We start from the raw sequence: 13,715 nt of genomic DNA, 5'->3' as shown, positions 1-13,715 counted from the left end.
GCCCAGACTGGAGTGCGGTGGCATGCTCCCAGCCACCGTAGCCTCGACCTGCTGGGCTCCGGTGATCCTTCTGCCTCAGCCTTCCAAGTAGCCGGAACTACAGGCTTGTACTACCACGCTCAGCTAGTTTTTTTTTTTTTAAATTTATTGTAGAGATGAGGTCTCGCCAAGTTGCCCAGGCGGGTCTCAAACCCATGGGCTCAGGCAATCCACTCACCTCAGCCTCCCAAAGCGCTGGGATTACAGGCTGAGCCACTGAGCCAGGCTATATATTACTAATGTTACTTAAAATTGTCTTTAAAGGTAACTTTGTAATAGAACCCCTAGTGGTATAATGTAAAATAAAATATATTGTATCTAAATAACTTTTAATTATACACCAAGCTATTAAATGCTTTAAAAAAATCCTTAAATGGGTTCTAGACATTGTATATGACTGAAGAGGGCAGCTCAGGCCACCGAGGCATGAGCCTGTGTTCTGGGTGGTCACTGCACCACTGACTCTCCCAGTATAGAGTGGGTGGGTGCTTGAGGCCAAACGCACTGGGTGCTGCTGTGTCTTCAGCTGTAGGGAAGCTGAGACGGAATGACAGCGATCCAGGAGACAGCTCCACATGTGGCCGAAAAACACAGTCCTCGGGGGAGACAGTGTTTAGGACCGTTAACTCGTAAACTTCCTTTCTTTGCTGTCTTCCCTGCCTCTCTAAAAGTCCATGATTTAGGTCAATGGCTAGAGGAGACAACAGTGAATGCTTTTCAGAGATGATGTTGATCCAGTGTGAAAATAAAGACCTACCCAATGAGAACACGCAAAGGCTGTCATTCAGAGTTTGCTACAGGAAGGGAGTCAGAGGCCATCACTTGATTTTGGTAGAGACATGCAGGCAGGGAAATAGGAACACTTTAGTGGGAAAAAGGGATGACTTCAGGTTACACTGAAGGGTGGCTGCTGGAATGAGTTACTAGAATCGGGCCTCCTATGTGCTATTTGGTTTTCTTTCTCTCTTCCTTCCTTCCTTCCTTCTTTTTTGCTGAGTCAGGGTCTCACTCTGTCATCTAGGCTGGAGTGTGGCATAGTCATGACTCACCACAGTCTCAACTTCCTGGGCTCAGGTGATCCTTCTGCCTCAGCCTCCTGAGGAGCTGGGACTACGGGCGAGTGACACTACACCTGGCCAATTTTTTTTATTTTTTGTAGAGACAGGGTTTTCCTGTGTTGCCCAGGCTGGTATCAAACTCCTGGACTCAAGCAATCCTCCCACCTCGGCCTCCTAAAATGCTAGGTTTACAGGCGTGAGCCACTGCACCGGTATTTGGTTTTCTCTGGTTGATCCTGAATTGGAATCAAGGACAAAAATTAGGAAAGCTGTCATTTATGAAAAAGGTCCTGGACATATTAGATCACTTGTCACAGAAGTTATTGTTTAGCTTCCTGGATTGTTGCTGCAAGTGGCAATCTGGCTTCCAACAGGTCTGACTTAGAGCAGGGCTGGCTTCCCGTGTCATTTTTATTTATTTATTTGTTTATTTTAGAGATGAGGTCTCCTTCTGTCACTCAGGTCAGGCTAGTGTGCAGTAGGCGTGATTATAGCTCATTGCAGCCTCGAACTCTTGGGCTCAAGTGATCTTCCCACCTCAGCCTCTTGAGTAGCTGGGACTGTAGATGCGTACCACCATGCCTGGCTAATTTTAAAAAAAATTTTAGAAATGTGGTCTCACTCTGTTGCCCAGGTTGGCCTCAAACTCCTGGCTTCAAGTGATGCTCCTGCCTCAACCTGATTTTTTGTTGTTGTTGTTGATAGGAGGTTGGTTTCCTGAGCAGGTTGCTGCAGGTTGTAGGTCAGAGTTCTGTTTTTTTTTGTGTGGTCGGGACTCTCCCAGGTACCTCATTTTCTCAAGCTCCTAGAAGCAGTCCATGTTTTAGGTAAAATCTTATGTGTCTGGTTTTATATTGCCCCTCATCTTCTACAAAATATGTGGCCATCTAAGATGTTGGATATGCAAAACCAGCCCATGAGGCTTATAGGGAGTGCTTTGGTGGTCTCAGGAAACCATGGTAACTGGAAGAAATCCACAAAACAGAAAAAACTGGGAAATCGCAGCTGAAGATGTGGGAGCAGGGAGCAGTTGGCTGGTGCTTGTTTGCTGCCTCAGTTTCTCTTTTGTTTAGCCTGTCCAAGCTCACAGCAGGTGGGTAGCCTTGACTTCATCAGTGAGAGGCTCTAAAAGACAAGGGCAAGCTCTTGCCTAGCCTTGCATTTGAGCTTATGGTTCCCTGAAAGATCTGGTGTCATATAGGATAAATGGTGAACTCAAATATTTTCAGGGTGTGATTATTTTCAGTGCTGGCTTTATTTCTTTTTTCCTGGTAAAGAAGTACAGCTCAAATATGAATTGGTAAAAGTGGATGATTTTAGAAGAACAGCTACAAACTGAAATGTCTATGGGCTCAGGCAGGTACCATCTGTGAGGTGTCCCCACAGGCGAGAGACACCACAAGGCCCGAGCACTTGGCAGGTGAGAGGACTGAGGTGGAAGGATCACTTGAGCCCAAGAATTCGAGGCTGCAATGAGCTCTAATCGTGCCACTGCACACCAGCCTAAATGACAGGATTCATGCCCCTCTCCTAGCTTGCTTCTTCACTTTATGGATGATTCGTGCCCATGTTTTGACTAAGGCACTTGTTGACATGAAATCAGAAAAACCAAGTTCAATGTCAGCAACCTCCCATGGCATCTTAGAGCTCTAAAGCTTTGTGATCCTCACAAGGTCACCCTCTGGGTCTGGGTTTCTTCAACTGGAAATCAAGGACCACCATCAGGAGACACCCCTCTCCTGGATTGTTGAGAAGACAGTGAGACAATTCATGTACTGGGAGGACTGCGATTTATCAAATTGGACACTTGACTAATATACTCAGGTGAAGTAGGAACTGATCGAAGTGACCCCCAGGTTCCATGAAGTAGAGGGGGTATATATTTGAATTCAGAGATGCTGAGGATAAGTACAGTTGGGAAGAACAGAGCGAGCAAATTGGCTTTGGCTTCAGCATATACCTAGAGCTTTAAATTGTGTTATTTGCAGAATCAAATATATTCACAGGTGCTTTATAAAAACCTCTGAGGATACCCCAATTCTGTTCCCTTGCTGAAAAGCAGGCAGGTATAGGTGCGTCAGGATGCTAAGGGTGGCATACGCATGTCCACACACATTCTCCCATGGTACTGGGAAAGGGCCCATCAGAGTTCTGGAGACTGGGCTCACAGCTCTCTGATGGGACTTAATTCAGGTATCAGTGTTGACATCTCTGAATTTTTGTCACCGAACTCCTGGTCAGTTTCAGCAGTCACAGAGAGCTGCCGCATCAAGCAAGGTTTATCTTGTGGGCTTGGGTCTGAGGTCAGAATGCTTATGAAATGTTAACTGAGGGCAGTGTAGCATTTTATCATGGCTTGGGTTTTGAGGTGAACTGTCTTGCTGGACATTCACACTCATTCTGCACCTATAAGACATTTCACTTCTCTCACTGTGCATTTTCCAGGATCAAAGAAGGGACCCAGGTTTCAATGAATGATCTCTCCCAGGTTTCATTAAGGGTGCTGGTCTCTAGGGCTTGCCAGGGCTTAAGGGATTGGGGGCGGGGTATTTCCAGCAAACCTTCTGTACTGGCACTTGCTCTGTATGTGTAGCGTCTTCTGATTTGCTTCTAGAGCCATTTTTTCATGAACTGCTCACAGGAGGACATGGCACCCCCTGGTGTGTCCCACCTGGTGTCTCTGGAGACATAGTTGGCATTCCCACCTCTCGCTGACTCTCTCACCTGAAAGTGTGGCCCAGAAGAAAGGTGGGGACTTCTAAGTCCGGCCGAAGAAGGGACATTTGAAGGCACCACACTGTGTATGTGGCCACCCTGCCCCAAGGCAGTCCTTTCTCTGGGGCTGGCCCTTCTGCAAGCTCCCCAAGCCTGAGGTCCCTTGAGGTTCTTTGTGGCATGCTGTCGGGGGCCCCACCCCCAGCTGCCCTGGCTTGGTCCAGGATGGAAATGACCAATCCGGGGGAGGTTTTAGTTATGTTTCTGTTTAAAACTTGAAGCTCGTGGATGTCCAGTCTTCTCTCCTGTGGACTTCGTTGGTTTTTCCTAAAAGGCTCCAAACCCATCTTCTTGGCATTTGGGTGCTACCGTTTTGAGCCAATTTCCTTGTCAGTCTAGTCTTCACTGGGGTCATCTCCACCCACCTTTTGCTCTGTAAACGGGCTCCCATTTCTTCTTTTGGAAATCTTATGTTCTTCCCTCCCAAAATCTGCCTCAGTCTCCCCTTCTGGAATAATCTCTCTTCTCCTCTGGCCCCTCCTAGTGTGTGCTTGCCTATTCTTTGCAATGCATCTTATCCCCTTTATTTTATGGAAACTTCTTGGAGAGCAGAGGCAGTGCTGTCTCCTCTTTTGTGTTTGCCATGTTGCCTCATACACAGTGTAGACAGAGTTTCAGAAAGACGTTCATCCAAGCATGGTATTGGAAACCATGGGTTTCAGTTGACAGGTGATATGTGCTGAGTGTTCAGAATGCCTTTACAGTGGGAAAACATTTTATAACATTTTAAACAGTTATTTTTTTATTTTTATTTTTATTTTTTTTTTGAGTTGGAGTCTCACTCTGTCACCCAGGCTGGAGCAAGTGCAATGGCTCGCTCACAGCCACCCCAGCGTTAACCTGCTGGACTCCGGCGATCCTTCTGCCTCTGCCTTCCGAGTAGCTGGAACTACAGGCATGTGCTACCATGCCCGGCTAATGTTTTATTTTATTATAGAGATGAAGTCTTGCCAAGTTGCCCGGGCTAGTCTCGAACCCGCAGACTCTGGCAATTCACTCCCCTCGGTCTCCCATAATGCTGGGATTATAGTCTGAGCCACTGAGCCCGGCCCAAACGTTTATTATCAGTTTGAGATCTGCCTATTAAATAAGAATAAAGAAGTAAACAGCACACTTTAGTATTTAAGAGGAGCGGGTACCGGAATTATGTTTGACTTAGAAACTTGCCCTGTGAAGTTACTGCTATGTATCTTCAGCAGGATTGTTTCATTTTCTAGATCTCTGTTTTTTCAGCTGTAGAGTAGAGATAACAATATGTGATTCAGTGAACATGAAAAGCACCATTATTTCATATACTATCAAGAAAAAAATTTACTGTCGATTAAACAATGATGCAATGTTTTCTATGGCTTCACATTTTTATTTCATACTTATTGAACTAGCTCCTTAGCTACATTTAGGCTTTTTAAAAAATCTCACATCACAGTTTACAAAGGAAAATAAATTGGTTAAGGTTTTCCTAAAATGTTTTTATATTCAAAGTCTAAGTCTTTTGAAACACATTTGGTCTCCAAGATGTTGAGTTTCATGTTTCTTACACATCCTCTGCAACATTGAAGCTATTGATGATGTGACTATTTTTCCCCCCCAAATCGAACTCCTGTCTTCTTTAGATTTTCTGCTAAGCTGATAGCACTGTTCTTCAAGTTTTAAATGCTGGTGTCTTCCTAACCTTACAAACCATATCAACAGAAGGTTTTCAGCCAGCTGCCTGAACTCAAATGGTCCTGAGATCATTTGTACATTGAAACAACAGAAGGTTGTAAATGGCCACCAAGAATAAAAATTAAGTTATAATAACTGCATCCTGATCACCTCCTGGCTGATAGTGACTGTAAGACATACTCCTCTTTCAGAGATGTTAAAATCAGAAAAAAAAGCACATCTCAGAACAGATACTATTGGTATAGCCTATCTCTCTTTAACCTAACTTTCTTGTGGTGAGATTTAAGGAGAGAAGGTTTGTATCTATTATTTTGATTATGGTTACAATGTATTCTTAGGAAGCATGGTGGGCCCTCTAATAACAGTAACTGTTATTCATGGCACTCGTTAATGTGGTATATTTATTAGCTTAATTTTCATATTGAAAATTTTCCATTTTTTCCCCTTTTTTATTGAGGTATGATTTACATTCAGTGAAATATACAGGTTAGGCATACAGTGCTATTAATTTTAGCACTGCTCTTACCACCAGCTCTCTCAAGATACAGAACATTTTCATCACTCAGAAACGTTATCTCTGTCATCATCTCTCCTTTCCAGATGACCTCTGTTCTGGTATCTTCTAATATGGATTAATTTTGCCTGTTCTGGAACTTAATAGAATCATGTGGCATGCACTCTTTTGGGTCTTTTTTTTAAAGATACATACATGTTGCTGCATTTATGAAGAATTTGTTTCTTTTTAATTGCTGAGTAGTCTTTCATTGTGTAGCAATACTCTTATTGTTTTTGCATTCAACTGTTGATGGACATTCAGGTAGTTTCAGTTCTGGACTCTCATACATAAAGCTACTATGAACATTCAAGTATAAATATTTTTGAACATTCAAGTATAAATATCTATAAATATTTATAAATAAACACGTTATTATTTTTCTTGTGTAAATACATAGAAGTAGAATTGCTGGATTAAAGGGATTAACTTTATGAGAAACTGGCAGAACTTTTCTCAAAGGGACTGTGTCATTTTACATGTTGAGAATTCCAGTTGCCCTATATCCCTGCCAATGTTGACATTTTCTATCTAATTAATTTGAGCCATTTGAGTGGGCTTATAGTGGAATCTCTATGGTTTTAGTTTGCATTTTCCTGATGACTAATGATGTCAAACACTTTTTCATATACTTGATGGCTATTTGTATATCTTACTTTGCAAAATGGCTAAGTAATTTGCCCGTTTTTCAGTGACATTTTTGCTTTAATTGTCAGGTTGTAGGACTTAAGTCCTATGTCAGATGTATGTGTAGCAAATATCTTCTCCAGGTCTGTGACTTGCCTACTCATTTTCTTAATGTATCTTTTGATGAGCAGAAGTTTGTAATTTTGATGAAGTCCATTTATCAACTTTTTTCTTTCATAGTTGGTGTTTTGTGTGACCTAGCTAAAGTTTTTGCTTATCCCAGGGTCAGTAAGGTATTTTCTTATAGAAACTTTATATTTTTTAATTTCTACATTTAGCCCTGTGATTCAGCTCTGATTAAATTTTGTGTGTGGTTTGAGGTATGACTCAAGGTTAATGTTTTCTCTACAGAGAGAGTCAGAGGTTCCAGCACCATGTGTTAAAAATACTTTCTTTTCTTCATTGATTTGTTTGGCCATTTTCATTGAAAATCAGTTGACTGATGAGTGTGGATCCATTTCTGGACTGTCTATTCTAATCCATTGATCTGTTTGTCTATCTATCTATATGCTAGTGCCATTCTGTCTTGATTTATGGATTCTGTGTCAGTCTTAAAGTCAAAACTAACTTTTTAAGGATTGCTTTGGTGTGTCCAAATCTTTGCATTATTTCTAAAATTTCAGAATAAGCTTACACATTTCTATGAAAGAATCTCATGAAATTGTGATTGAGGTTGTATTAAATCAATTTGGGGAAAATTGAAGTCTTAGCAATATTAAGTTTATCAGTGTATGTATATAGGATATTTTTCTAATTTTTTTCATTTCTCTTGGCATTTTTTTAAAAAATAGTTTTCACTGTAGAGCTTTTGCACATATTTTAAAAAATTATCAGTAACTATTTTGAAGTTTTAAATAGTGTATAAATTGTTTTTTAAAAAAATCTTCCAATTTTTTGTTGTTAATATTTCAACATACAATTGATTTTTGTATATTGACCTTGCTTCCTGCAACCTTGTTGCATTCAACCTGCCATATATTTTGCTTAGTGCTTTACAGAATTTCTGGTTTATTCTTGCAGTCACTTATGGTTCAAGTATTATTATGATAACATTTTCTAGAAGTTTGCCCAGATGTGCTAATGTCTTTGCTCTGGATTATGCAGTTTGGGTAATGGGAAGCTCGGATTTTTTTTTTTCTTTTTTTTTTGAGTCGGAGTCTCACTCTGTCGCCCAGACTGGAGTGCAGTGCCCACTCCCGGCCACCACAGCCTCGACCTGCTGGGCTCCGGTGATCCTTCCGCCTCAGCCTTCCAAGTAGCTGGAACTACAGGCGTGCGCTACCACACCCAGCTAATTTTTTGATTTATTGTAGAGATGCGGTCTCGCCAAGTTGCCCAGGCAGGTCTCGAACCCGCGGGCTCAGGCAATCCACTCACCTCAGCCTCCCAAAGCGTGGGATTACAAGCTGAGCCACCGAGCCCGGCTGAGGCTAGGATTTTAATTGAGGTCTAGTCTGATTTCCAGGCCTAGTCCCTTTCCACCCTACTGTAATATGTCACTTCTTGCACGTCTGGATATTTGAATTGAATGACACATCGTGGCTTCCCTGGGTTCCCCTGGGACATTTTTGTGTCCTTATGTTTCACAGAACATGAGTTAGCTGATGGTACCCCTAAAACAGAATTAAGAATACGATGATAAGAGACTGGGGGGGGGTTTCCAGCTTAAGGAAGATAATATTTTTTCAAGTTCCTCTCCAGAGGGCAGTTAAATAAGTTGTATGTAATTGCAAAGTTCAGTTCCTTTACCTGTGCTGTGAGGGGATGTTAGTTGCTGCCAGACCTTTCATATTTGCGGATGCTGTAAAACTTGTTTTCCCTCCTTCTCTCCCACCATGGGCTGCAGGAAACCATTTCTGTACAGCTAAGGACCTCACGGAGGAGATTAGATCGCTAACCTCCGAGAGAGAAGGGCTGGAGGGACTCCTCAACAAGCTGTTGGTGCTGAGTTCCAGGAATGTCAAAAAGCTGGGAAGTGTTCAAGAAGATTACAGCAGATTGAGAAGAGAACTGGAACACCAGGAAACTGCCTACGGTAGGTAGTGCACAACTGCTGCCTGGTGGGATATTCATGATATGTGTTGTGTTGCGTGACCGGGCAGACCATTCTGTGCTTCATGTGAACGTCACTGTGCAGGGTGTCGTGGAGCACATGGCCCTTTTCCTGGGAGACGTTTTTGGCAGGCGCCTTGGCAAGCGGGGTGGAATTACTTGTCAGCTTTTGTTTTGATAGTCACATGTGACATCTTTTCTTTTTCTGTTTTTCTCCCTCCTCTACCCCGCATTTGCTAATGGCCTTGTGATTATTGAGAGCAGTCTCTCCCTTGGCACAGGTTTTAAGCATTTTCTTTGTTTGACAATTATCTTCCTTTTGTCTCTTGGCTCAGTCTTCCGGTCTGCACAATCACAGACTAAATCAGGCTGACTGAGAAAATTGAGAAAAGACCATGAAGTGGCTCTTTTATGTGTGTGCTTTTCTGAGAGCTTCTTTCCCCAGGAAGAAGGGTCTAGAAGACGTCAGTGCTGCTAGCTGAAGTGTCTGCTTGTTGGTGGTATTAAAGCATTCTTGTGTTCTTTCCTGTTCCGGTTGTGGAGAATGACTGAGGTCACCCTGAGAGGTAGTCTCAAAAGATGCTGGTTCGGTTCAAATTGAGATAGTAAAAACTTACTTTTAAAAAAATAAAAATTCCTGGTGATTCTGATTTGAATATACAGAACGGGATTTTTAAAAGTAAATTCAGATTTTTAATATAGTAGATGTTGGAGCCTGTTTCTCCACTGGTAAAATGAGAAGAATGACATCTATTTCATAGGCAGATTAAGTAGCACAAATTTATTTACAAAGACCCTGCAGAGTGTGTGTGTGTGTGTGTGTGTGTGTGTGTGTGTGTGTGCATGCACAGGCATGTGTATGTGTCCATGTGTGCATGTATGTATGCCTTTTCATTTCCCCTAGGGACTGAAAGTTGCTGGAAGGCAGAGGTCATATATAGTGTATCACGGTTCCTAAATAAATACTGTTTACCAAAAAGAGAAAGAAATATATGTATATAAATAAATGTGTACACTTTCAAAGTATGATTATTTAAGAAGAAAAAAAGGAAAGAATGGGGCTGTTAGGAGCCAGATTTGAAATAGGGTTATTTGAAAATGTTCCACAAACTGAAATGCATGAAGATGAGTATTTATAAACCAAATTCAGAAATATAAAATCAGTTAGCAGAAATTAAGTGTGCCATTTCAGGATGAATACATTTTGTTTTATTTGTAGAGACAGAGTCTTGCTATGTTGCCCAGGCTAGTCTTGAACTCCTGGCCTCGTTATTCTCCCGCCTCAGCCTCCCAACGTGCTGGGATTACAGGCATGAGCCCCTGTGCCTGGCCAAAACATTCTGTTTTAAAAGCTTACCAACTGAGTACCGAGGGGTTTCTTCACAGTTATTTGAATCAGTGTATGTTCAGTCTTTATTCTATCTTCTTTGCAATGAGTACCCCTAAGTCGGTTCAACAACTCAGTGCTTATCTTTTTTTCTTTTAAAGGTCAACCTTGTTTTTGCCAAATATGTAACTAGAGACTGCACATTTGAGTCTAAATAACTAAAATATTGAGAAACGACAACATGGTCACCCAAGATGTCACAGCCAGTTTATTATGTCATGATATAAATGAGCGTTGTACATTTCAAGCAGACTTCTGCTATTGGGTTTTAAATGTACAATGAAAACGGTGTCATTTCTCATGTTATTACCACATAATTTTTGACACAAAATGAGGAATATGTTATATCTAAGAATAAAGAAAATGTGAAAAAGTTCGAGCAAATTTAATCCAGTAATATTTTAATTTGAGTAGTTGAGCTCTTGAAAGCCGTTAATATCTCTTTTTTTAAAGAAGAGGACCGTGCTGTATTTTTTGGATCTCATCATCACTTCACTAAGTATTTTCAAAATGATGAATAAAACATAAACCATTGGAATTAGAATTAGAGATTGTTGGAATTAGAGTGGAATTAGAGATTGTTACCCTGGATGATTCTAAATTGCAGACGGCTCACTGCTGTTGTGAAGCCTCTCGACGTTTTGTGCATGGAATTTGCTGGATCAGCTACCCTTCTTCCTACATGTTGATTTACACGTGTTTTGGGCCGAAGCTAACTTTAAATTTAACCTCAGGTGACGTGGTTTTGAGTGAACTAAATTAATAATCTAGAGTTGGCGAGCATGTAGGAAACAAATAAAGACTCTCTGAGTAAATTGAAGCATTTATCTACTGAAACGTAATAGAACTGGGCCAAAGTCCATATTCCGCTGTTTTTGAGTTTTGAGAGTTAAAAATTCAGAGGGAGCTCTGTGTTCAGGTTTAGATGTAGAGCCAGCACAAAGATGTGGTGTGCATATGCATTTATACCTATGTATGTATGTACGATGACTCTGTTTAGTCTTAGACGAAACATTTTACAATAGAACCATTTAAGAAATGAGTCGTATGGAGCATGCTTTAAAAAAAGATTTTGATTTCCGACTATGGTTGTAGATTGCAGCATTCAGGGAGAAAAGCCACCTCAGAGATGGACAAGCAGTCCTGATGGTCAGGGTGAGACTCTTCTATTTTGTTCCTCTGTGCCCCTCAGCATGTGACATTCAGTCCAAGATGGTGACCCAGCCCCAAGCATGTCTAAGTCCAGTCAGATGAACAAAGGAGGAAGGGAGTGCACCTGTCCCCTTGAAGGGCCCTTTTGGCGCCGACATGCATCTCTGCTACTGCCACATCCCTGTGAAGTCCTGGGTTCTGTTTCTGTAGCCAAAGGAGAGATTTTCAGTCTTAGGGAACAATGAGCAATGCCTCTCACACAGAGAACGCTCACTGATGTGAAGTGTATCATCTCTAATGACTCCTCTGAGATGAACTTGCTTCACTGATCACTTAAGATGTCATCTATATCTCGTGTCTCTGGCTGGGCTGTGAGCCCACTGAAGCCAGAGCATTGCCCTTAGGCCTCATTCTGGTGCTTCAGTATCCAGCATGAGGTCTTTTAAAATAGTCGATACAGTGTACTGTAAATATTTATTTATTTACTGGGGCCTGATGTTAAGACATAAATCCTTTCGTCCTTCAGTGTGAATTACAGATCCAGACCTTGAATCTTTTGCTTCTTCATTCATTTTCCAAATTAATGAGCGATAAGTTTGGTCGTCTTTGATGGAAGGTGCTGGAGTTGTCTGAGTTGGATATTGGAATGTCAGCAGACAGAACAATATAATGATAGAAAAGGAACGGAAACATGCCAGGGTACTCAAGGGCAAAGGAAAACAGACATCATCACTGAATCCATTGGCTTTTGCCACCATGACACGGTTTCGATAAAGAGATGAGAAAAAAGCATGCTTTAACTCCTATCAGCTGTTCTTAAGACTTCAGGAAAACACATTTAAATTCTGAGCAATTTTAAGTGCAGTGAAATAGAATGAAAAGCTAAATCTATCTTCCATTGCCTGAATATTTATGGAAATGAACTATAAACCTTTAATTATTGTGGATTTCAATGTGTGTGTTTCTTAAAGGAGGGTCGGATAAGTAACTTTTTTTATAGATTGCCGCATCTGTTTTTCAAGAAAAAAAAGACAGCCCTCAGATAACTGTTTTTCCATCCCTTGTGTATAAGTTGGTAATCTGTATTGTACTTTATTAATATTGTTGATTTCGCACTGTAACTCAGATATAAAGGAAGCCGACGTCAAGGGGAGAGATTTAATCACAGAGTAATCAGGGCTAGAATTTTAAATAGGACATCATTAGCATGCTAATGAATTTTCCTACCTTATGCCAGCTGCCTGAGTAGAAAAGATACTGCAAATGTAGCTCAAAAATCCATGGCCCAGTGAGCTGTCAGGAATCTGAGTAGGGAAGCCACAGACTTGTGGCGGGATTCTTCTTTCCACATTTATCAGATATATGTAGAAGAAACATTCATGAAAAATTAGAAAAAAATCTATAGGTCTCTTTTTTGGTGGGGGGAAGGAGGACACGGAGAACTGAAAAAATAAATGTTCCAACAATTGAAACAATAAAATTAAAAAACCCAGATAGAAAAAACGCTAATGACAAGGGTTGATTATTTTGGTTGAGAATGGTTGAGAATATCATGCGATGAGCTCCCTAAGAAGCCAGAGCAAAAAAGACATTTGTTTGAAGTATCATCCATCTTCCTTGAAAGTGACTTCAAGAGCATAAAGTTTTCAGGGACTCCAGAATGTTGTTAAATTCTTACAGACCATTTTCTTGAGAGCATAATGGAAAGTCCTCATGAACAGATTTATAACAAATGCAAAAGCTCCTTTCATATGGCTGTTACCAGTTACCTCTGGAAAAAAAATTCTGAGGGGATCCCTTCAAAGCAGGACTCATGGACCGAGAGTGAAATGACACACATTTTAGATACGTGGGTGTGTACAGCTTTTCTCTCAAAAGATGCAGTTTTTCAGCAGATTTTTAAAGGAGTCATTCTAAAACCTCCAAATTTTAAGAAATATTATGTCAAGTATAACATTTGGGGTAAATTAGTAAGGGCTTGATCTAGTGATGTTTAACGATGGCATTTTCTAGTGATGTGAGCTGATTCACGATGAGACCTAGTACTTGAAAAGTGACTGGGGAACATGTCATACAGACCCATCAAATGTCACTGCGTTCCTCTGGGCTTTGGTGAAGATCTACATAGTAGACTACTTAGCTCTCTGGGCTGGAAAACTGATAGTACTCTTGGTAACCAAGGGCCAAACTCTCTGCTTTAAAACCAGAGGATCAGATAAGTGCAGTACTCTGTGTGTCGAGAAGCTTGGATATATGGGAAATAGAGTTATATGTACCTTTTTCTAAGTTGGAAACATTTGTCTATTTAAATCAAAATTTCCATTGAATAGGATCTTTTGGAGGAAAA

The 13,715-nt window shown here is 41.0% G+C and overlaps 1 protein-coding gene across 1 annotated transcript in view; it reads left to right on the top strand.

The window, feature by feature from the left end:
• Positions 1 to 13,715, top strand: part of LOC103268572 (disrupted in schizophrenia 1 protein-like) — a 250,557-nt gene that overhangs the window by 28,597 nt on the left and 208,245 nt on the right. The window contains exon 6 of the mRNA XM_021716617.1: positions 8,624 to 8,812. Coding sequence (XP_021572292.1) covers positions 8,624 to 8,812 — 189 coding nt within the window. The remainder of the gene's footprint in view (positions 1 to 8,623; positions 8,813 to 13,715) is intronic.

This window comes from Carlito syrichta, unplaced genomic scaffold (assembly GCF_000164805.1).
Source record: "Carlito syrichta isolate Samal-C Ts95f unplaced genomic scaffold, Tarsius_syrichta-2.0.1 Scaffold308849, whole genome shotgun sequence".
NCBI classification, from domain to species: domain Eukaryota; kingdom Metazoa; phylum Chordata; class Mammalia; order Primates; family Tarsiidae; genus Carlito; species Carlito syrichta.
Note: the sequence above shows the minus strand (reverse complement) of the source record. Positions and strands in the feature narration are given on the sequence as shown.